The sequence below is a fragment of the Bos grunniens genome, chromosome 9 (assembly GCF_055505025.1).
Source record: "Bos grunniens cultivar Pamir isolate PY7600 chromosome 9, Bosgru_T2T1.0, whole genome shotgun sequence".
Lineage (NCBI taxonomy): Eukaryota > Metazoa > Chordata > Mammalia > Artiodactyla > Bovidae > Bos > Bos grunniens.
In genome coordinates this window covers 40,110,589-40,134,000 of record NC_141173.1, presented here as the reverse complement: position 1 = coordinate 40,134,000, position 23,412 = coordinate 40,110,589, and the positions used below count along the sequence as shown (strand labels likewise).

Below are 23,412 nucleotides of genomic sequence, written 5' to 3'. Positions count from 1 at the left end.
TCCCCACCCCTTGAAGGGATCTTTACCTTACCACATATGTTGAACAGTGGACTGACCTTCTTTTCCTCTAGTTCAAATTCTGCCTTCTTAAGAAAGCCTTCTGTAGCAATTCCAGGGTGCTGCGTCAGTGTCTCTTCTTTGAATACTTTTCCCACACATACTTGCTATCTTACTGATTTACACGGCACTTACTCAGTTGTCAAACTTCAACAATTTGAACCATCTGTTACTAAAGTGAAAATTAGAAGTGAAGAAGGTTCCAGCAGCAGTGAAAATGCCATCACAAAGCTGATGTATTTTACCCTGTAGGAGAGATTCCAAGGCTAACCTTACCCAGCACTCCGTATTTAAATGGTGTGCAAAATAATGTCTCTATTTATATCCATGGCTCTCTGGTTTTCCAACTGACAGCTTTACAATAATGTAGTGTAACTATAGATATTGTCATTGTTTATGACAATACTGTGCTGTCAATACTATTTTTAACATACACTTTGAAGAAGGCAGAGAAAAACGTATTTAGATTTTTCCTTTAAAATTATTAAATAAAAGTAAATTGGCACCTTAAGAAATTTGTTGCAGTTATCTGGAAAAATACTGAATGTGAAAAGACTGTTGCAGAATGAGTGAAATATTATTTATATTTTGTTTTACATTCTTGTTATTTCAGGTAGGTGTCTTGTTTCACTAAGCAGACTAGAAGTAGGGCATAACCACACTTAAAATGTTTTTTTCACCAAGTATCTGGAACATAGTAGCTGTTAAATATGTTTATTGAATAAGAGTGAGATTTTAGTAAAGAGTGATCAGAGTTAGGTAAGATTAATTTGGGAGAATTAGGGACTGGCTCTTGAACCTGATTTGAAGATGGTTTTTACGTAGATTAATAGACGGGGAAGGGGCATCTCAGAGTGAGAGGACTGCAAGCCTGCCTTAATTTTATCAGATTCTAGAGTTCCTTGTGATTACCTCAGCATATTGCTAGCTACAATTATTGTTCAAAATTTAATTATTAACCAACTTTATCTACCTTAGTTTCTAATATAAAGAGCTTGCCTTTACTACTGATACACAGCCTTCTGAATTTTCAAAAGAAAAAACACTTCAGCATTCTTTTACTCCTTGTTTCAAAGAATGTAATGCTGTGTTCCTTTACTTTCTTTTTTTAAAACATTTCCTCCACTTTGCAGCCTCCTCTTGCTTCAGCCCTCTCTTTTCTTTTGTTCATTTTCTTTGTTTGTTGTTGTTGCACTGTGCAGCTTGTGGGATCTTAGTTCCCTGACCAGGGATCGAACCCAGGCTCTTGGCAGTGAGAGTGCTGAGTCCTAACCACTGGACTGCCAGGGAATTCCCTATGTTCCTTGACTTTCATCAGAAGTGTGTAATTAAGTATTTGGTTAAATATAGAATTCTTAACCTTTGATTATTTTTGCTGAGACTTGCCTGGCCCTGAAGCTTACAGACTGGGATCAGTAGTGAATGCACTTCATTTAGCAGTCCTGCGATCAGAATATGATTTCTCATTATCTTGCACAACACTGAGAACAGTGCAGCACAGGGCGAAGGTTGGTCTGCAGCCCTTAGGCCAGCAAAATGCAGCAGACGCACAACTGCCTGTCCGTGCGAACGTTCCTCGCATTAGCCTGGGGAGAAAATATCAAACGTGGCCTTCTCTTTGAGTACATTGCTGATTAATAAGTCCCTGGGAAAATTCCATTAAGGAAAAGAGTTTTCATAGTTCAATTCTCCTTTTTAAAAGCTTTTATTGAGACTAGGTGTTTCTTAGGTAGTTTAATGATTGTCAGTGTCACTGGGGCCCCTCCTGGCACCGCTGTTTATTTCTAAGTTGGGAGCATCACAGTTTTTATCCAGTGCTGCGTGGTTCACCTGAAAGTCAATAGAAAGAGGAGCAGGGATCAAATCACTGAGGACCTTATTGATCATTTTTCACATATTAAGGCGTTTTTTATTATCTGTTCAGATGAAATTAAAATATTGTAATGTTGTATTCTTATTAAGATTTTAACCTCTTTTTGGTTAATTTTTATTTGTAGAAAATATGTTGATTAACTGAAACCCCCTTTGACCGTAAGGCTTTATTCCTCCAAGCACATGATGAAAATAATGAAAGCTGCTCTACGTCTTTTTCATCTTCGCACAGCTCCATTGAGCCTCTGTACCTGACCTACGGGATCATATTTGCCTGTGGCTGCTCCTTCGCCTACCAGCCTTCCTTGGTCATTTTGGGACACTATTTCAAGAAGCGCCTTGGACTGGTGAACGGCATCGTCACCGCTGGCAGCAGCATCTTCACAATTTTGCTGCCTTTCCTTTTGAGGGTTCTGACTGACAGCGTGGGCCTCTTCCACACCCTCAGGGTCCTCTGCATCTTCGTGTTTGTCCTCTTTCTGGCTGGCTTCACTTACCGACCTTTTGCTTCCAGTGCCAAAGATAAAGACGGTACAACCAAAGGAGGCAACAGACTCTCCCTCTTTTCCAGGAGAAAGTTCAGTCCTCCAAAAAAAATCTTCAATTTTGCCATCTTCAAGGTGACAGCATACGCGGTGTGGGCCGTTGGAATCCCACTTGCACTTTTTGGGTACTTTGTGCCTTATGTTCACTTGGTGAGTACGCCGCTCTGGCTTTGCTGGTAACGGGTATTATTATTTCATACAGAAAAGCTTCTCAGAAGAGCAAGAGAGCTCAGATTGAAGTTGGCCTTAAATGCTTTCCTGGTTGTAATTCAGGGACTCTTGAAAGTCAAGGTCTCCTAAGACAAGGTCAGCACAGTCATCCGATCATTACATAGAGAATATGTTTCCTGGTATGCTTTGGTATTTAACAGATCACCAAACCTACACAAATAAAACCAACTTTGTTTTTTTTTTTTAAGAACACTAAAATGTTGGAACAAATGTCATCTATACAAAAAAGCTGACAGGTCCCTTTTTGTTCAAATGGCTTATTAATCATAATCAGGGACAAAGATGGTGCAATGATTTTGTCAACAGCAATAAATTATTTTTCAACAAAGGGGTGAAAAAATTAGGTAAATAGTAAAAGCCAGTGACTTTGACACAAAGAAGCACTTTGTCTACTTGTGAGATACTTCTGAAAAAATGGGAATTCCATTTGGAGGATTATTTGAGAGATGTTAGCAAGTTCCAAATAACAAGAGAGAGCAAGGGTTTCATAGGAAATTAGGATTTCACGTCCTCGAGCACTTTATATTGCTTATTTATACTGCAAAGGCAAATTTCAACCTCTTTATAATAAGAGTAAGCAGTGTCTAAAGTATTTGCCCCTGGCAAAATTTGCTCAGAAGTGCTTATTATTATGTTTCTTCCTTTATTCTTGTTGTTATGACTGAAAATGTATTTATAGTTCAACATAGTTGATAAATGATAAACAAAAATGGTACTAGGATAAGTTTTTCTTTTATGTGTATACTGTGTGATTTGGAGTTTTTCTAGCTTTCAGTCTACTTTTGGATGCTTGTGCAATTTTCTTTAGTTAAAATTCTGGCGCAATTTGGCAGTGTAGTTCAGAGAATTACTGGGGTCAAGGGGTCAGCTACTAAATGACATCATCAATCCTTTGTGGATCTAAGACAATTAGAATTCTTAATTCTCCTATTCTCTTTTTGCCAGAGGTTTTAAGGAGGCAGCTGGGGTGATCAATGGGGAGACAGGGAGAGGACTAGCTTTTAGGACTCTGAACCATGAGGCATTTTGCAGAGCCTGAGTTACTAGGTAAAATGACCTGGTATGTCACACCTATCACATATGAAGTCTGTGGCTAAGAAAACATTTGTCGTGTCCTTTTCAAAGATGAGTAGATTTTTAAAAAAAAATTCCGTTTGTTATTACAACGTGAAAACCCTTAGAGAAATCAATATCTCAACTTTGCTGCTGCTGCTGCTAAGTCGCTAGTACCTGACGTTTACCAAAGGGCAAGTGGTAGTTGATTATCTAGTTATTTCTGGTAACTTCTAGTAATGTAATTTGTAAATTAATTTACATATATTATTTCATTTGACCTTTCACAGTAAACTTGTGAGGTAGGCAGAATAAATAATATTAGCTCATGATTTACAGGCTGGAAAGCAGATCCATCATTAACAAAGATTTTGAGCAGCTTCCCCAGAATCATGGCAGAGCAGGGGCTGGTTGCCTCCTGCTGTGTTTACCTGGAGAACACACCTGGCATGGTCTTCCTCTGGTGCACACCAGCTCCCGTCCCCAGATATACCACTGGAAACCTGCATTGTATTGAAGAGGGAGTGAGTGTTCCCTAAGAACTTCCATAAATATGTTATTGGTCTTTTTCTTAAAGTAGATGAAATTTCATAATGAGTAATGAGTTAGACAGTGTTACAGTTACTACTGTCATCAGGAAGCTGTAAATCAGATTGTACACAGAACAACAAGGTCTCTGTTAACTCAGATAACAAACCAGGCCTTATTCTGCTGTCCCTCCTTCCAGGCATGTTTTCTTACAAAATGTGATACTTTTTCATTTGGGATTTTTCTCCCTTTCGAACTCTTATGGCACTAAGGCCATGGTGGAGAGGAAATACCAGTTACATGCTGGGCAGGTGGTTTAAATCTCCTGTTTGATGAGCTCGCTGAGTTTGTCACTGTGTTGTAGTTTAAGGTTAGGATTAGGGATATTCGATACTCAATCCAGACTTCATGCAGTGGGATACCACCTCCCTCCTTAGAGGGGGGAAAAGGTGTCTGAAGTCGTTACAAGGACTGGTAAGATGGTGTTCAATTCATGTTGAATGTTGAAGGGAAAATGCCTGTAAGGCATAAGAACCTGTGCTGAAGGAACATAAAATGTACTCTGAGTAGTAATACCGACCATTACAGTTTATAAAGGAATTTTACAGGCATTACCTTATATAATCTTCACCACAGTGCAGCACCTGTAGAGTATCATCCGCATTTCATGAATGAGGCACTGAGAGGTATAAAAACTCGTCCAGGGTCACAAGACACAGCGACTGGCAATTATTAGTGTCATACTTTCATGCAAGAGGCAGTACTGCATAGTTAGTAAAACAGATGCTGGTTTTGTCCCTTTATACTTGGGTAACCTTAGGTAACAGACTCTAACCATCAGTTTCAACATCTATAAAATAGGGATAAATCCTTGTTGTAAGGATGACAAAAAAATGTATGTAAAGCATCTCTCCAGTTCTGGTATAAAAATGAGAGTTATTCAAATTTAAGATGACATGATGGTGAATTGTCTGGTTTTAGTGGACAAGTCAAAGGAGAAAGATGGTATCTTTTTGGAAAAGTGGTTAGTAAAAGCTTCATAGGATTGGAATTGGTCCTTAATCATGAGCTTTGCTGTTAAAAGTACATCTTTAATTAGGGAACTAATTTCTCTCTCTAGGTCTCTTTTGAAGGATTCAGAAATACAATGAGTGCTTTCATGGTTATGTTAAAAATTCTAAGGTCACTTGCTTGTTGGACTATGTGTGATGATTTGAGAGAAAATATGTATGCTTTGTGGCATTCTTATTCTCAGAGCAAGGTTGAAAGTTTTCTTTTAGTAGTTGACTTTTAAAAATGAAAAATCATGTTGCTTCCTAGAAGGGGTCAAATGATTCTTTTAAGCCTTCCCAGTTGTAATCTCTATTGGGAGGGTATGAATCTTTTTTCTTCTAGTTTTATTGAGATATGATTGTCCTACAGCATGTCTTAAGTTTAAGGTATACAGCATAATCATTTGAATCGTATACATCTTGAAATGAATATCATAACAAGTTTAGTAAGCATCCCATATCTCATAGATAGAAAATTACAGAAATAGAGTAAGGGTACAAATCTTATATATTAATTTTGATGAGCTATAACTTTCCAAATAACCATTCCCATTAACAGCTGCTTTAGTTTTTCTGAATTGCCCTTTTTTTCCTGAGAGTTGTTTTGTTCTGTTTTCTAGGTTAAGGTTTTTTTTTTTTTTTAACTTTTTATTTTGTATTGGAGTATAGTTGATTATCAATGTTGTGTTGGTTTTTTAGGTGTACAGCAAAGTGGTTCAGTTATACATGTATCTATTCTTTTTCAAATTCTTTTCCCATTTAGATTGTTACATAATATTGAGCAGAGGTCCCTGTGTCACTGTTGGTTATCCATTTTGTCTTGTTTTTTATTTTTTTTTAGCTTTTTATTTTGTCTTGGAGTACTGCCGATTAACCATGTCACAGTGGTTTCAGGTGAACAGCAGAGGGACTCAGCCACACATACACTGTATCCATTCTCCCCCGAGCTCCTCTCCCACCCAGCCCGCCACTGACATTGAGCAGAGTTCCGTGTTGCTAGTTAGCAGGTCCTCCTTGGTTGTCCATTTTAATTATGGCAGTGTGTGCATGTCAGTCCCCCACTCCCTTGCTACCCCTTCCCTGCTGTGTTTCCTGTGTTTCCTCTCTGGTAACTATAAGTTCATTCTTTAAGTCTGTGAGTCCATTTTTGTCTTATAAATAAGTTTATTTGTGTAATTTTCTTTAGATTCTGTGACATGATATCTGTCTTTCTTTGTCTGACTTACTTCAGTCATTATGACACTCTGGGTCCACCCATGTTGCTGCCAGTGGCATTATTTCATTCTTTTTCATGACTGAGTAATCTTCCACTGTGTGCAAGTCCCACATCTTCTTTATCCACTCCTCTGTCGATGGACATTGGGGTTGCTTCCATGTCCTGGCTGTTGTAAACAATGCTGCTAAGAACATTGAGGTGCAGTATCCTTTTGGAGGATGTTTTTCTCTGGTTACATGCCCAGGAGTGGGATTGCTGGATCATATGGTAATTCTATTTTAGTTTCTTAAGGAGCCTCCATACTGTTCTCCATAGTAGCTGTACAAATTTACATTCCCACAAACAGTGCCAGAGGGTTCCCTTTTCCACACACCCTCTCCAGCATTTATTGTTTGTAGCTTTTTGATAATGGCCATTCTGACTGGTGTGATGTGATACGTCATTATAGTCTTGGTCTGCATTTCTCTGATAATTAATGATGTTGAGCGTTTTTCGTGTGCCTCTTGGCCATTTGTATATTAATATTTCTTTGGAGAAATGTCTGTTTGGATCTTCTGCCAATTTTTAGATTGGGTTATTTGCTCTTTTTATTTGAGCTGCATGAGCTGTTTGTATATTTTTGAGATTAATCCTTTGTAGGTCACTTGGATTAAGTTTTTATGGCTTCTTTGTCTTCAGTTTTTCTTCACTAGCTTCCAGAAACATGCTTTTAGTTTTCCTCCTACCTCTCCATCATTCCTCTCATTAATAGTTTCTTCTGGTTCCTTCTTTTTCACCCTGACTCTGAATATCAAGGGACTTGCCTCTTGATCTTTTCCTGTATTAATTCCAAATGATGATTTCATCTAATTTCCTGAGTTCAGATATCATGTATATGCCAGTGGCTCAAAATTTATATTAATTTAGTCTAAACCCCTTTATTGAATTCTTTACCAAACTTTTATAGCCAACTGCTTACTTAATATCTCCACTTGGAGGACTGCTGGATGTTTCAGATTTAACATGAAGAGCCCTGAAGGTTATCCCCTGTCCTCCAAACCTGTTCTGCCCTCAGCGTTCCTTATCTCAGGAAATGGCAATTCCATCAGGCCCCAAACCTTGGAGGCATCCTTGGCGCCTCTTTCTTTCACACCATACTCCTGATCCAGACCAGAAATCTTGGTGGTTCTCCTTTCAAGATATATTTAGAATCTGTCCACTTCTCAACATCATCATTACTATCCCTCTGACTGGGCCAGCATCACCCCTAGCCTGGATCACTATGTAATAGACTCCTATCTGATCTCCCCACTTCCTTCCTTGCCCTGCTGCAGTCTGTATGCAGAAACCTCAGGTGTTCTTTCAACATAAGTCTCTCAAAATCTTTTAGTGGCTCCCCATTGCTCTGAGAGTAAAAACTAATGTCCTTCTGGTGGCTCTCAATGTAGGGTAAGGAAATTAGAGAAAGCAAGGTTCGGAGAAAGAACGAGACTGGCACTTTACAAGAACAAATCACTTTTAATGAGGCAAGAAGGGGCAGCAGTCAGATTAGTGAGTTGCTGCACTAACCCAAGAAAAGAGTTAAGTATATATATAGGCATATATGTGGAAATCTACTGTCTTAAGGGGGCCTCTTCTTCTCCAAGGTTGTTCAGATTAGTTATGTCTTAAACAGCTGGGGCAAGGAATTCTGGAGATTGGCCAGAGGCTGGGACCAGCCGGGATCTGGGCATAATCAATCTTAATGTCCATTTTTTTCTTCGGGTGAGAGAGTTCTTTGTTTTGTAGAGAATGGTGGGGAGGACCCAGAGGGGAGTTTTAACTCCAGGCTATTTTGAGCGCCTAACTTCCCTTCACTCAGAGTCCTCCGTGGCCTGTCCCCTCCTGTCTCCATCTCATCTGGCCCATCCCCTCACACACTCTGCTCTCAACACTCCGCTGTCTTTCCTGTTCACTTTTAAGGAGGCTTGCCCTGACCACCTGGTTAAACTCCCTTCATCCATTTCCCCTCCACACACTCCCAGACTCTCACACTGCTATTTCTTTGTCATACCTTCTAATGTGTTATATAACTTCATTGTGATGCTGATTGTTTGTTCTCTGTGTGTATACCTCTGTTAGAATGTAAATGTCAAGGCCAACCAAGAGTCCTTCTATGCCTTGTTCAATGAATGAACCCGAGCACCTAGCACAGTGCCTAACATAGCAGTGGGTGCTCAAATATTTGTTGAATGACTAAATGTCTTATGGATTAATCAAAAGGGACACTATATAAGCACTGTTCATCTTCTCTTCATTTTGATCTTTAAAATTCTCTGCTATGATACTAAAATGATGTTTCACATGTTATACCTATATGACATGATGGTATTCATACCCACTCCACAGTTAATCAATAAGCTCAAACTCAGCAGACCTCAGACTTAAAAGTACCACTAATGCCATCTGTTGATGGAGAAAAGAGTTGATGCGTTTTGCTTTTGACCTATAGCCATATATACATGTTGAAATTGAAAATTTATAAATGGAAGAAATTTGTGTGTCTCTGTCACTGTTGTGAGTGTGTGGAGGGATGGAATGGCCGTCCCCATTAACAAGGAAAGCTAGACAGTTGGTGTCTGCTCTCCTGCATAGCAACTGAAAATCTTGCAGAGCCTGGGTGGTGTGAGTGAGAACAGAATGGGGATACAGGCCCAGAGCACTGACCACAGGGCTGCATCAGTCAGATGCCTGGTAAACGCCTGCAACTGGCAACAGCGATGCAGCTCTTCTCAGTGGCATAGAACGTCCCATCCGCCGTATGAGAGTGATGGCTTAGTTTTATTGCTTTTACATCTCTCCACCACTACTCGCCTTGAAAAGCAGCACTTGGGTTCTTGGACTCCAGAACATACGGCAGTGAAGTTTTAGGTTTTAAGCTTTGACCCACATAGTTTCTGTATCAGAGAGATGACTGACTCGTGTGTTGAAATTTGTGTTTATTAGCTCATTTTCAAAAAACTCCATAAGATGTGTCAGTTTTGTGGCAGATAGTAATTGTCCTCAAAAGAAATTCTGATCTGGTACGAATATCCCACTTATCTGAGACTATGATTAAAGGCCCCATTATTTGCCTGCCGACAGGGCAATTCAGTGGATACCAAGTCCAATTGTAATTGGGAACAAACAAGTTGTGTTTTTAAATTAGAATGAAATCTGTAGGCAAACAAGCCAATCAATGGGGCATGTAAAACCTCAGGAGATATTTTATGGCTTTGATTAATGCCAGGTGCTCCATGGCTCAGTAGTGGAATGCACCTGTTAGACTTCACTGGCCAGGTTACCACTGGCCACGTTGTAGTCACAGCAGGAATATCGCCCCAGGGTAGAGCTCAGGGTGCTGAGCCGTGTAAATAGGAACAGCAGACATGTTCTTGTCTCTTTGTGGCTTCCTCAAACGGAGATTCAGGTGACATTTGTCAAGAATCTGTCATGTGCCAAGCATCTCCACAAAATCTCACATAACCATCACAAGGGTGAGGGTAACAAATGTCATAAACAATTATATACTTGGAGCCAAGGAAGCGACTTTGCTAAATAAGCTATGCTTAGTCAGGGTCAAGCACTGAGTTTGCTCAGAGCTGGGATTTGACCGTGGGTCTCAGACTCTGAGTCTCGTGTTCTTTTCGTAGAGTTGTCTGTTCTCTCTTCGGATCACCTGAGAGGTGGCGTGCTGCCTGCCATCAGCCACACTGGGCCGGGACCAGGATTTTCTTTGGCTTTTGCATGTTTCCCCCGTGTTCTATCAGAACTAAGCACAGAAGCAGGGCTGGACCATTCAGGCACTCAGAGCACGCTGCACAGCCGTGGAGAGGACTCCGAGCAAATGGGCTGATGTGAATGACAGGGTGTCATGGAACTGCTCTCTCAGCCCCTGTGTCTCCTCTTTTGGTCTCTAGGACGTTGTGAATATGAGAAAATCAAGTGGAACATGAAATATGCATAGTTTCTTGCTCAGTTTGGTTTTATACAGTAAACATTAAGCATAGCCGAAGAAAAAAATGGACAAATGTACAAATCTATAGTAAAATGTACAAATGTATTTGATTGATAACAGAGTACTATTATAGGAAAATGCGAAGAAACAAATTGCTTGAATTTTAGAGTTACATATAAACTCTGAAGACCCTGATAGATCTTTACGTGTCCCGTGTGTGTGTGTGCTAAGTCACTCCAGTCTTGTCCAACTCTTTGCGACCCTATGGACCGTAGCTCCCCAGGCTCCTCTGTCCATGTGATTCTCCAGGCAAGAATGCTGGAGTGGGTTGCCATGCCCTCCTCCAGGGGATCTTCCTAACCCAGGGGTCAAACCTGGGTCTCTCATGTCTCCTGCATTGGCAGGCAGGTTTTTTTTCCTACTAGTGCCACTTGGGAAGCCCGCTGAAGTGTCCTAAGACACTGAAGTTTCCTGAGAAGGCCCTAAAAGCATTGGAGAAACTGTTCCTTCTCTTGTCCCCTCGCCATATCTATAATGTTTTTTCTTGTTTTTTTTTAATTGAAGTATAGTTGATTTACAATATTATATTAGTTTCAGGTATACAACATAGTGATTCAATATTTTTATAGATTTAAAAAATTATATAAATTTATTATAAATCTATATAAATTCATTTATAAATCTATAATAAAATTTATTGTAAGATATTTAAAGTTGTTATAAGATACTGGCTTTAGTCCCCATGCTGTACAATATGTCCTTGTAGCTTACTTAAGCATAATAGTGAGTACCTCTTCATACCCTATTCCCTGTTTTGCCCCTCACCCCTTTCCTCTCCCCAGTGATAACCACTAGTTTATCCTCTGTATCTGTTTTTCTGTCTTGTTAATTTGTAAATTTCGCCAGGTCTTTCTGTTTAATTGTCTCATGTTTTATTTGTCAAAATATAATATTCTCTAGAAAAATGTCAAAATTTAACTGTAATAGGGATATTTGCTTTATCCGTCAACTCGTCGGATTAATATCAAAATTTTTTCAAGTTTGAGGAACCTAAATTTAGCTGATAAGGGGTCCTATCCTGATTTTTCTGTCAACTAGAAAATAAATTGTTATGATAGAGAATTAACACAATAGAAATATTAATTTGAAGACTCTTAAAGGTATGAGGGTAAACCTGGATGTTGCCTTTTGCCCTGCATTTACCAGGTGGCTCTGGTGGGTGGAGAGAATTGTCTGATCAATTGAGAGTACCTTCTGCTAGTTTAACCTTCTCTCTAGGTTCTGGGACATCTCTTTGGAAAAGCCGTCACAGACACTAACTCCAGTGATTACAGAGTATCGAGGGAGAAGGTAACTTACGTATTCATGATGTAGGGAAGTGTCTCTAGATCCAAAGAAAGTTTGAGGAGTGCCGGTCTCTTACGTATCCGCCCCCAGATGCCACTGTCCCTTTTCCCCTTTGCTTTCCAGCCCCATTATCTGTATCTAGTTTTTTCACTCCTCTACCTTTTGGCAACTCACTTATCATCAGAAAGTTTATATTGCCTCATAACAAATTGGAGAAAAGCTCATTTAACTGTAGTTAGTGTGGAGGCAGAATTGCAAACATGGACAGCTGACGTGCAGTTACGTAACCCAGCTATGTCTGCATCCATGTCAAGTTGAACTGATGTATTGTCAGAGTAAAAGGCCAGAACAACTGCAGCATTCAATCTTCAGAGCATGGTTTAGCATCCTGTATGCCCAGTCATCACAGCCACACGAGGGTTTATTTTAACTCCTAAGTTTCTTTTAAACATAGTATTTTTATATCCCACACTTTTATTAACATTTACTTTCTAAGACTATCCCACAAGTATTATCTCTTGCTGGAGCCTCAGAGCCACCCTACAAGATGGGCAGGATCAGATTCCATTTAGCAGGAGAGGAACTGGACTTGGGGTTATTAAGACAACTTGCTCAGGGTTGTAAGGCTGGTGCCTGGTGCAGCCTTGAGCTTGAGGCTTGAGCCTGGTCTTCTTAAATGTGTGGCTTTGAAGTAAAATATAAATATTTAGATGCCTTTAAAAAAAAGTATGATAGTAAATTAGGAGTTGAATGGAGTGTACAGGTCATTTAATGGTACTTAAAAAAAAAAAACTGGTAAAGTAGTTAAGACACAGAAAGGTTAAGTTGCTTGCCAAAAGTCACATAGTTACAAAAAGGGTAGAACCTGGCACCATTACATGCAAGAATATCCACGGAAAATGAATGGAAGCTTATCCTAGCCTGAAATGTGTATGTAGTGGAAACTGAATCATTAGAGGAATGAAGTTGGCTTATCTAACACAACCCTCGTCAGTTTATGGGGTTCCTTTCCCAGTCTGGAGGTCACCACACCGTTTTGACACAGTCCAGGTATTCAGAGTTGCCAGCAGCGATTGTACTGGTTTTGTCATCTTTCTCTCATGGATATATTTAGAGCTCAAAGTTACAGTTATTGAGTGGCTAAGCCCCGAGAATGCAGGGTTCATAGCAGAATTCATCTAAACCAGAGGTTACTGTATATGGGGCCAGGTCTGGGCAGCTGAGCTGACCTCACCTGCCTTGTTTATCTGTTTCTTGTAAGGTTCTGACAGGAGAAAGGCCTGGAGGCCCATTACATGTCCTCAGCCCTGGGATGGTGATTGCAGAGTTTTGGAAACATTTTAAAAATGATTTCCATTGGGATTATATAACCTGAAGAGTTGCCCTATCTCAGTCTTCTGGCACTATAACCAGATAAAAGAGGCAGAGTTGACATTTTAATTTTGTTTTTAGCCTGGATGCTAAACAATAAAGTTTAAATACTAGGGGTTAAATTTCATTTTTGCCTTCCCTCCCTCCCTCCTTTTTGTTCTTGATTTGGGTTTATTATTCTGATTATCTTTATTGTTACTTTGACATTTATTAGCTATGCAGAATGTTTTGGTACTTTGCAGAATAAAAAATAATCAAGATTTTTCACCAAGATTTTCTAATTTAAGTAATTTTTGTTTTTTCATTCAAAAGCATGCTTACAAGATTTCCTTGACGACAAGAATATTTCTTTTTATAGTGTATTGATTTAAATAACAGAATTTACTGTGTGCTGATCTACACACACACACACATATACACCTGCTAAATTTTTTCCCTGTTATGTGGTCTGGAAATGTTTTGTTGTTCATTTATTTCCATTTCATTTCATTCATTCATTCCCATCCCAGTGGACTTCCCTAAAGAATATGAAGGAATTCACTTCACAGATATATTTTCTGATTCAACTCTCACAGCAGCCTTTTATGAGGAAAGCAGCATTGATACTGGTCTCTCCTACTAATAGATAAGAACCTGGACCAAAAGAGAGGTTTTCTTTTGTGCAGAGTTTCACAGTAAGTGGCAGGGATGTTACTAGGGTAGAGTTAGGGTGAGTTATTCCTTTGTCACTGCTGTATTTTCTCGCATGTGTAATTCCCTCTCAGGAATTACGACTCAGTTTGCAGATTCAAATTGAGCGGATTCAAGTGCGTACCTGATAGATACTTACTGGGCACCTGCGGGTGCCTTCAGATGTGGGATTGCAGTGCTGAGAAGGGCTGTAGTCTCTACTCTTAGGGAGCTCAGTAAACAGTAACCTCGTGAATAAACAAGGTAGTTTTCAAATAGTGATATTTTCTTTGAAGGCAGTAAAATGAGATGGAAGGTGGCGGTGGGACATGACCTCAGTGTGTAAATCAGCGACAACCCCTTTGAGGAGGTGCTGGTAGGTGCATTCTTCTGGGTGAAGGGCAGCAGTAGGTATTTAGAAGACAGAAAAACGAGATGGCTTCCTGTTGCCCGCAGGAAGCCTATGGCATGGAAATTCTCTAGTTTCTGTCTTTAAGGCCAGCCAACAGTCAATGAATTTTTTCATTCAACTTATTTTTATCTGATGTATTATATTAAAATCTGTATGTTAGAAATGAAAAATTCTTGCACAGGACCCAAGCATTGCTTTTTCTGCAGATACCTCATTCACTACTTACATCCTCTAACTGCAGTCCTCAGTTCTCCTGGGGTTATTACATGAGTGAGTAGATATCCTCTCACCATCACTTTATCCCCACTTTTTTCAGATTTTTTTCAGTGGTGTCTGTGCTTTTCTTGCTTTTCTAACCTTGCATTTATTTCCCTGCAGATCTCACCATCTGCTGCAATTTGACTACTCAGGTTAGTGAAAATTTGCCCATTTACCAGTTTTGTGCCTTAGGCAGTATTCACCAGCATTCTCCTACTTGAGATGAATAAGGATCTTTACTTCTCTGGCCACTTGTGACTCATTAATGGTGAAGTTCCATATCTTTAGAACAGTTTCATCCAAAAAAAGCTAGCTGGTTTTTTGAGTATTTTTTTCTTCTGAATTGTAGTACACTAGTATAGGAACCGGAGAAGGCAATGGCACCCCACTCCAGTACTCTTGCCTGGAGAATCCCATGGGCCGAGGAGCCTGGTAGGCTGCAGTCCATGGGGTCTCGAAGAGTCGGACACGACTGAGCGACTTCACTTTCACTTTTCACTTTCATGCATTGGAGAAGGAAATGGCAACCCACTCCAGTGTTCTTGCCTGGAGAATCCCAGGGACGGGGGAGCCTGGTGGGCTGCTGTCTATGGGGTCACATAGAGTCAGACACGACTGAAGTGACTTAGCAGCAGCAGCAGCAGTATAGGAACATGATAGGAAGACAATATATAATACATAAGAAATCTAGAAATGAATCATTTACAGATAAATGAAAACAGAGCTGCTGCTTTTAGTAAGGTAGAGTAAGCTTGTCATGTCTTCCAAATTATATTTCAGTTCAGTCGCTCAGTCGTGTCTGACTCTTTGCGACCCCATGAATCACAGTACGCCAGGCCTCCCTGTCCATCACCAACTCCTGGAGTTTTTAATTAGCCAAAAATAATATGTACTTACAAACAATAATATGTATTTACACATAATTCAACGCTAGTTTTTAGAAGTGATGGATGGTTTATTCAGGCGTGAAAATTATCCCTAGAATGTGGGCCCTACACAGCTGAAAGATTTAAGATTTGTGGTGGAGAAAGAAATCCTCAAACATTTAAGAGTATCTGATTTTATGTTAAGTCGAAATGCAGCAGTAGTGTGTTTTGGTTAGGCCCTTCTACTGTATGATGTGTTCAGTGTAAGTATGGGAAAGGCTGGTGAAGACTGTGGATTTATCTACAACATATACTGGGGCGTTTTGTGTGGGGAGGGTCTTAACACCTCATGAAATGATAAAGAAGAACCAGGTAAGGCAGACGGGACAAGGGTAGGGACAGAGCCTCCTCTTCACTGCTGCATCTCAGCCCCCAGCACGCAAATCGTTTTGACCAGTTTGAGGCTGAGCTTATAGGTTGGTTGAGTTGCTGGAGTATGAGGTCTAGTAATTTCCCTACTCCTGACAGTTTTTCCGTTCTAATTGTGCTTTATGTTCTTCAACTCTTGTGGAGAGGAGTTAATTGGTTTTGAGACTTTCTCTGATCACACATGTGTAATTAGTGACAAGGTGGAAATAAAAGTATGTTCATCTAGACTAGTGTCGAGTAATTTAAAGATACAGAAATGAGCGGCTACAGGTACATAGTCAGTATATAGTCGGCCCTGCTAAGGTGGAATATCCTCTCTCATACCTGGTACCATGTGCTTCCAGGAGAATGGGATGTCTGAGTGGACCTCCACCACATAGACTAGCAGATTCTGCTGCAGCCTCGTGACCCCTGCACACATTTGTAGAATGTAAAGTGCTCCCATATGTTGATTATTTAATTTATGAAGCATGGTAAAAACCTCAACATAAACTGGGTATCCCTGGGTTTGCTCCTGTGAACACACAGCTTCCTTTTACATGTCTGACTCCTCGGGAGCTGTCCTAGGGACTTCTCACAGCTCCCTGCCGATGTCTCCTGTCTCCTGTCTCCTGGGCTCCAGCTTTCGGGGCCGCCCTGAGTCCTGAAGTCGGGATGCCCGGTCCTGGGGTCCCCGTCCCACATCTCCCCGTGAGGTGCTAAGTTAGTGTCACATTCGCCTTCACAGCTGCCCGGTCACACATCTAGAGTAGTGTGTCAGACCTGGAGCCTCCTTTTCTCTCCTGAAACCAAATTCCTAGGTCATAAAACCTACCTGTACACATAATTTTAAAAAAAAGTCAGTAATGCCCCACTTGTAACATAAAAAGAAATAAAAAGTAGTTTTTGGATAAAATAAAAGGTAATGTTTGAGATATATGTGACAACACAGAGGAACCTTGAAGACATTATGCTAAATGAAATAAACCAGATTCAAAGTGTATGATTTCACTTAGATGAGGCACCTAGGGGAGTCAGATTCAGAGAGATGGAAGTACAGTGAGGGCTCCCAGGGACTTTGAGAAGGGGGAAGAGGGGAGAGATTATTTAATGGGTTTGGAGTTTCAGTTTGAGAAAGTGAAGAAGTTCTGGAGATGGATGGTGGTGATAGTTACGTAAGAACGTGAATGTACTTAATGCCACTGACTGTATACACTTTAAAATGGCTTAAATGGTAAATGTTATGTGATAAAAAAAATTTATTAAAATAAAAAATTAATTGGAAAAAAAGCAATGTTTGGGCACAACTATATCAGATAAAAATAGCCTTTGTAGATTTCCAGAACATCCCTCCAAGGGAGTGAAGCAGTGTGCATTGCCGACTTGAAACCAAGGAAGTGATGTCCAAGATCTTAGACTCTGTAAGGAACAGAGCTCACAATTTCAAAGACTTTTTTACCTGCTCTGCTTAGGCCTTCCAACTCTCAGTATATAAAAGACTGAGAGTCATGCCAGCTGCCTTAATCCAGACCACTCAGGCTTTCTACTTTCTTATCTATCCTGCAGAGGTGTGGTCCTTTTCTTCCTGAACGCTTTAAAATCACAAGACAGGACCAAACATGTCTAAAGTAATGTTAGTCACCACCACCTCACCCCGACTCTGAAGTAGTCTTATTCTTTAAAGAGGGGGTAAAAAACTGGGGTAGACGGTTTCAGAAGTATGTGAAAGGGGCAGCAGTGGAAGGGAGACTGATCTGCACTTACTCCTATTTTTTTCCTTTTTGGCCATCCCGTGAAGCATATGCTGCTGTGAAGTCACTTCAGTCGTGTCCGACTCTGTGCGACCCCATAGACAGCAGCCCACCAGGCCCTGCCGTCCCTGGGATTCTCCTGGCAAGAACACTGGAGTGGGTTGCCGTTTCCTTCTCCTTTGTGTGAAAGTGAAAAGTGAAAGTGAAGTCGCTCAGTCGCGACCGACTCGTGGCGACCCCATGGACTGTAGCCCACCAGGCTCCTCCATCCATGGGATTTTCTAGGCAAGAGTACTGGAGTGGCTTGCCAAGCATATATAGGATCTTAATTCCCTGACCAGGGATCAAACTGATCTCACTGTAGTGGAAGTATGGAGTCTTAACCATTGGGCTGCCAAAGAATTAATTCCCTAATCCTAACGGTTTTTGATCTTTATTCAGATAATTTTTTTAAAATGTGATGTGATTCTAGGGAGAGAATTTAAGAGATAACTCTTAGAATTAGTAAAAAAGACAAGCTCTATGGTGTGCCTTAGAAAGACTGAAGGAGAAAGGCGGCCAGAAGGCTTTTGGTAAAAGGGTTCTCTAGCCAGCATCACTAGCCTGAAAGAATCTTAGTGAGGAGAGGTTAGAAGAAGGTAGAATTTTTGTGGAAGGATCAGTCTTTTATCACTTTAAAATTAAGGGCAAAATCAAGAGGCTAAGTAAGAACTAATAATGGTCCAGGGTCATTATCAAATTACCCAGAATCCTAGTGATTTAAATAATACTTTCTGAAGTTATCCCTTCCTATTTTAAGATGAAGTCTATCTTAAAAAATTCAGCCTTAATTGAACTAGCCTTTTGCTGGGTGCATTTGTTCATTTTGGACTATTTTTCTAAATTCATGCAGTTCAGCTGCTGACTAGAAACTCCATAACCCACACCTGTCTATCTGCATGTACACTTAGCTGATGGGTGATTTTATCACCAGATGAATCCAAGAGTAAGTTTAGAAGAGCATGTATCACCTCCTCCCTTAAAAAAAAATAAATGAAAACATGGAAACTCAGTGATGCCTCAGAAAAGCATTAACCACAACCAGGGGTCTGCATCTGTGGAGACCTTGCTACCACTTTATGCCTTCAAAGTGCTGTCCTGAAGCGTTGGCAGTCATGCAGGCATGCTAGGGACCACAGCAGGGCCTTCCCGAGCCATCCCGACCAGAGTAGAGGCAGTCTGCCTCCTTCACAGAGGGGCCCGGTCTCCACAGTTCACAGTCCACTGTGTTCATCCAGCCTAGCCAGGACCCACGGGTCTGAGGGAGTGGTGACCTTGGTGTGCCAAGAATGAGCCTCCAAGAAAGCTGGTCAGAATCATATTTGGATTTGGGTGGAATGAATAAAAATTAAGTCAACCAACAGATTAAACATCTTTCATAGTTCAAGAAGGATGAGAATAATTTTTGATAATTTGAGAACTGTCTGGCATGGATGTTATTGTCAGGGTCTCTAATAACTTCAAGTTATGTAAAAACCCTAGTGATTTATTTTTTAAGATTAAGTTCATTTTAACTTCTATAATTTAGGATTATTTGAAAAAAAGTGAAGTCGCTCAGTCGTGTCCGACTCTTTGCTACCCCGTGGAGTATAGCCCACCAGGCTCCTCTGTCCATGGATTTTCCAGGCAAGAATACTGGAGTGGGTTGCCATTTCCTTCATCCAGGGGATCTTCCCAACCCAGGGATCAAACCCAGCTCTCCTGCACTGCAGGCAGACACTCTAACCTCTGAGCTACCAGGGAAGCTTCTAAATCCAGATTGGTTTTGACCGATAATTCCTCTGAAACATTTTGCCAAATCTCATCTAAACAATACTATGTCAAGGATGAACTTTGTTTTAATCAAAGGAAAATTATTTTTGGGAAAAAAAAAAAAAAACAGAGAAAAATAATCAGGTCTGAAGAATTTTTAGAGTTAGAAAATGTTTTCCAAATCAGGGATTTCCAAACCATCAGCTACCTTCCTTCCTTTAGAACTTGTCTTTTTCTACCCCTTGGTGGCTGTTAAATAAGTTCCTGGAAACTCTTCCCTTTTTTAGTGTTGACTTTTATGTGTCTTAGTAGTGCCGTGTGTGATTACCGGCACCATGGAAACCCATCTCAATGAAATGGGAAGACTGGCCGTTTAAAAAAACAAACAGAGCCAACTGCCCATGCCTCCTAGAGTCCTGCCAGGGCAAAGGTCTGCCCTCCGCTGGGTTAGTTCCTGGGGAGGCAGGCAGTACCCATGCCACGGCTTTAATCGAAACAGGTACCTTATTAGTAAAGAGACAGTGGGCTGCCTAAGATATTAGCCCTTAAAAATGTTGGCAGCCAAGGAGATTCTGTGTTTTCACTTCAAGTACATCTTAGAGCTGTTTTACTTCAAAGCACAGTTGATCAGATTTAACATGTTAAAATGATACTTTGAGGCTGCTCTAATCAGCACTTATCTTAATGGCCATAACGTCCTATTTCAGTATTAAATGGTGTAAAGGGATTAATTTTATGTACCCAAATCCGTGGGCTTAGTTTTCTGCTATCTATAGTCACCTCACTGGACTTGCTGGTGTACTGTACTCGTGTAAAAGTTTCTCAGGGAATGCCCTGTAGTGCTGACTTACTTTCTTAGCAAAAACAAAGATGGAAAAAAACACAATTGTTGTAAAAAAGAAAGAAAAAAACAAACCAAACCCTCCATCCATTCAGATTTCTGTTCATCGTTCTTTGAAGTCAAAGGGTAGTATAAAGTTTTGATTTGCAACAAAATCTGAGATTATCCATTAACTACTCTAGCAACCTTCTACTGCCTTTCAAATGTACATGTAATTTTTAAAGGAACCAGGCTCTTTTCTTTGTGATTGCCTTAAAAAAAAAGTATATTTAAGTAGAATACACTTAAATACTCCACTTAAAGAGTTATGGAGTAGCTTTTTGGGTGTTGAAAGGATGTGTTCTTAGAAATTAAATTGCATGCAAGGAAGAGGCAACAAGCGGAACCTGCTAATCTCAGGTTAGAAGAGATTAACTTGCTCAGGAAGAGCGAGAGAGCAGAAGTGCTTGGAACTCAGCATCCCTGTGGGGAAGTAGGAAGCTGGAGAAATTCTGAATTCCACAGCCCTGAAAATACGGTGCAGCATTTATTATCCCGTTTTTGAAGGTACTGTGTAAATGTAAATGATACAGGTCCCTTGTCCCCACCGAAAGGAGTGCAACAGGACTACCTGTTGTCTGCCTCCTTCTCAGCTTGATGGTGTGGATCTGATGAGGAGGGCAGAAGATCAGGGAGTGAGATGCCACAGACAAGGACAGGTAGTGACTGCTGCCTGGAATCAGTTCTCTCCCAAAGGGCACAGTAACTGCAGCAACAGTGGATGATAAATAGGGTTTGGTTTTTCCCCTCAGTTCTGCAGAGGCAGTTGTTCCATTAGCCCCATAGCCTGCAATGCTCTACTGCGCCTGTTTTTACCCTGCTTTCCTGGCCTTCCTGAAATACCGCCTTTGTTAGCACTTGCTACTTGAGTCAGTCAGCTGTTACTACAAGTCTGCTGTCAGAAATAAAGTTGTTTTTGTTCTACATCTTCAGTAGTTTTCCTCCTTTAACTGCTATCCCCTAGTGATACATAATTTAACTTGTATGTACCAAAGTTTTATCATTTTTTTGTAATAAATTATATAAAAGGTATTAAATGAAGACCACCCATCCCCTTAAAATGGTGCTGGTGGAGGGGAGGACAGTGAGGCTAATAACTATTGCACTGCCAGATAACACTCAATCTTAGAAAGCAGTACTGTAGGTGATTATTGGACTTTTTCTTTTTTTCCCCACACTGCCAGCCATGTGGGATCTTACCCAACCATATGTCGAACCTAGGCGCTCAGCACCAAGTCCTAATCACTGGACTGCCAGGGAGTTCTCTAGTTATTGCATCTTTTGGACCAGTGAGCTCCTTGTTTTGCAGCTGCGTAGTGTCAGAGAAGGCAATGGCACCCCACTCCAGTACTCTTGCCTGGAAAATCCCATGGACAGAGGAGCCTGGTAGGCTGCAGTCCATGGGGTCGCTAGGAGTTGGACACGACTGAGCGACTTTAACTTTTCACTTTCATGCATTGGAGAGGGACATGGCAACCCACTTCAGTGTTCTTGCCTGGAGAATCCCAGGGATGGGGGAGCCTGGTGGGCTGCCGTCTGTGGGGTCACACAGGGTCGGACACGACTGAAGCGACTTAGCAGCAGCAGCAGGGTCACAGGATTTCAGGGGCTTCCGTAGATAACGTGAGTTGAGGTTCCCTTCTGCTGGGCCATCTTCTGTCGTGAAACCACCCGTCAAGGAGAAGCTTGAGTTTCTAGTGCACTGCGTCAGCTGTACTGGAGCCGGTTTCATACGATGGCTGTCTGCTGGGCTTCCTTCACAGTTGGCTCTCGGAGCCAGAAGACTCAGCCTGGCTTCTCAGCTGAAGAGCACTACCTGATGTCTCAGTGTCTGCAGCTGTGCCTCATGTTGGGAAGAGGTAAGAGGGGGAGAAGCCAGGCTGAGGCCAGCGCCGTGAGAGGGTCACTTTCTTAGGCACTGGCTCTAGGCTCCAGTGAGTGGGGAGGAGCTTCTCCCTTCACTTGGCTGATCAGAATCGTGTCCTCCATGGAGAGAGGCTGAATCGCCCTTTACTTGAAGTGGGGATGGTTAGGAGGGAAGGGTGTAAACCCTGAGCTCATGTGTCTTGTTCCCTTCTTTCACCCATGGATAAGGAGTGAGAAGCTATGATGGGTTTTAAGTTCTTGGTTATCTTTGGATAACAAAACAAAAAGAGGGTTTCACCCAGTCCAAAAATGGCTTCTGTGACTGATGAAGTTCAGTTGTTGTTGGAATGATGGAAAATGTTTCAAGAGCAGGCAGTACCCAGGCTCTGGTCATCACTGAGAGGTGTGCAGCCCTGGAGTAAACACATGTTTAGAATAGAAACAAAAGAGTAGTCCCTGCCCTAAAGGCACTTCCACATTTGGATAAAGTCGGTTTTAAAACCACTGTTCTAAAAATGATGTTTTCCCCTGCTGAAGTGATGTGTTAGTCACTCAGTTGTGTCCGACTCTTTGCGACCCCACGGACTATAGCCTGCCAGGCTTCTCTGTCCATGAAATTCTCCAGGCTAGAATACTGGAGTGGGTTGCCATGCCCTCCTCCAGGAGATCTTCCTGACCCAGGGATCAAACCCAGGTCTCTAGCATTGCAGCCAGACTCTTTACCGACGAAGCCACTGGCGAAGCCTATCCCCTGGGTAGGTAATGGCTTCTAATAAGAGCTCTCTATTGGTTTAAATAAGTTAGGTTAAACATGGGAACATCTGGTCAACATCTTCATGTCCCTGCCCATGGGACTGTTATTGGAAATACCAGTTTTGCCAGTACTCGTGCCTTCTGCTAAACTAAACTGTGTGCCAGTCTCCAGAGGATGAAGGATGGGTGGGGATTCCGGGAATAGTTGTAGCAGTAGTGGGGGGCCCAGGCTGGTAGAATACACCAGCTCTCCCGCGGGCTGTTTCCTCAATGAGGAAGGTCTGCTGGACCAGTAGATGCCGCCTCCCCAGATGCTGTTCTCCAGTTCCCTTATTTCCTGCCCAAACAAAACCAAAAGACAAACAAAATAAACCACAGCTTAACTTTGAAAATTTTGGCTGAGGGTAGGAAAGGAGGTATTAGAAGCTGAAGTTCTTGCTTTGTTTCAACAACAATAACAAAATTCAATGAAATAAGGCCCGTTACAGCTGAAGAAGTAAGTTTCCACTTAAGCATAATTTGAATTTACCA

At 41.2% G+C, this 23,412-nt stretch overlaps 1 protein-coding gene across 4 annotated transcripts in view; it reads left to right on the top strand.

Moving 5' to 3' along the window:
* The window catches only part of SLC16A10 (solute carrier family 16 member 10), a 112,334-nt gene that overhangs the window by 71,941 nt on the left and 16,981 nt on the right, over positions 1-23,412 (top strand). For 2 of the 4 annotated variants that reach the window (XM_086317302.1, XM_086317301.1), the window contains exon 3: positions 2,162-2,624. In XM_086317302.1, the coding sequence (XP_086173428.1) occupies positions 2,162-2,624 (463 nt within the window). Of the gene's footprint in view, positions 1-2,161; positions 2,625-10,204; positions 10,709-14,686; positions 14,948-23,412 lie in introns of those variants that run through there. The other 2 variants (XM_086317304.1, XM_086317303.1) reach the window with 2 other exon arrangements.